Raw genomic sequence first — 1,273 nt, forward strand, 5'->3', positions numbered from 1 at the left:
CTTTTAAGTGTTAAAAGTTTATATTGTGTATTTTTTTATAGTTCATAGCCTATAGTTTGTAAATACAATGGCGACTAATTATCTTCCTCTCGTGCAATGTGTGATTCACCCTCCGAATGAGAAACATGAATGGTTGGGGCAATAACGCCTTTTCCAAATCGGGGTAACAACGCCACGTTTTTTTTATTATTATTCGAAATTCTAAATAGTGATACTTAGTGTTGCGTCTGTCTTATGTTGTAGATGCCACGGAAATACAAGAAACGCAATCTGCGTACAGCTTGGCCCAAAGAGGTACTCGAAGCTGCCTTGACATCAGTGAAGGAAAACCAATTGTCTGTCACAGAAGCAGCAAGACTTTACAAAATACCAAGACGAACACTTAGAGATCATATTGTGAAAGGCACAACAGCAACCAAATTAGGAACAAAGCCTACTCTGTCTTCAGAACAGGAGGCCGCCTTGTGTGAAAAAATTATCAAGTTGTGTGATATTGGGTATCCTCTAACTTCAAAAGTGATTAGAAGTTCTGTGTACAAGTTTTGTGAGCACAATAAAGTGGCGCATCGATTCAGTCGCGAAAAAGAGAGTGCTGGATATGATTGGTTGCATATATTCTTATCTCGGCATCCAGAAATTGCAAAACGCAAAAGCCAGAAACTGAATCCAGGTAGAGCTGCGAAGCTGAATCGGGTTGTTGTAGGAGATTATTTTAATAAGCTTGAGAAGGTTATGACGGAATTGAATGTAATGAATAAACCTGAGCTTATTTACAATATGGACGAAAAGGGGTGTCGTCTAAATTTACATCATGAACCATACGTATATGCAAAAAAAAGGATCAAAAAATGTTCATATCGTAGGGCAAGAACATGGTGAAAGTGTATCCATTGTTGCTTGTGGTAATGCGATTGGACAAATGATTCCTCCAATGATTTTATTCAGAGGTGCTCGTATGAAGCCTGAATGAGTGGATAACTTACCTGCCGGGAGTGCAGTAGGTATGACGCCGAAAGGCAGTATGACGTGTGCAATGTTCATCGAATGGCTTGCCCATTTCTCTCGGTACAAAACAGCAGAGAACTGTCTTATGATCTTTGATGGTGCCAAAAGTCATTTAGATGTTTCGATTGTAGACGCTGCAAAGAGGTATGGAATAACGCTATTTTGTTTACCAAGTCAAACAACACACGAATTGCAACCCATGGACAAATCTGTGTTTGGTCCATTCGAAACTTACTGAGACCAGGAAGTCCGTTTGTTCCTCAAACAA

At 39.6% G+C, this 1,273-nt stretch overlaps 1 protein-coding gene across 1 annotated transcript; it reads left to right on the forward strand.

Moving 5' to 3' along the window:
• The first annotated feature begins 243 nt into the window (after window positions 1-243).
• LOC145685380 (uncharacterized) lies at window positions 244-879 on the forward strand. Its single transcript, XM_081757773.1, has one exon. The coding sequence runs from the start codon at window positions 244-246 to the stop codon at window positions 877-879; it is 636 nt and encodes a 211-aa protein (XP_081613899.1).
• The last annotated feature ends 394 nt before the right edge of the window (window positions 880-1,273 follow it).

The sequence above is a fragment of the Thermobia domestica genome, chromosome 5 (assembly GCF_964235325.1).
Source record: "Thermobia domestica chromosome 5, izTheDome1.hap1.1, whole genome shotgun sequence".
In the NCBI taxonomy this organism is placed as follows: Eukaryota; Metazoa; Arthropoda; class Insecta; order Zygentoma; family Lepismatidae; genus Thermobia; species Thermobia domestica.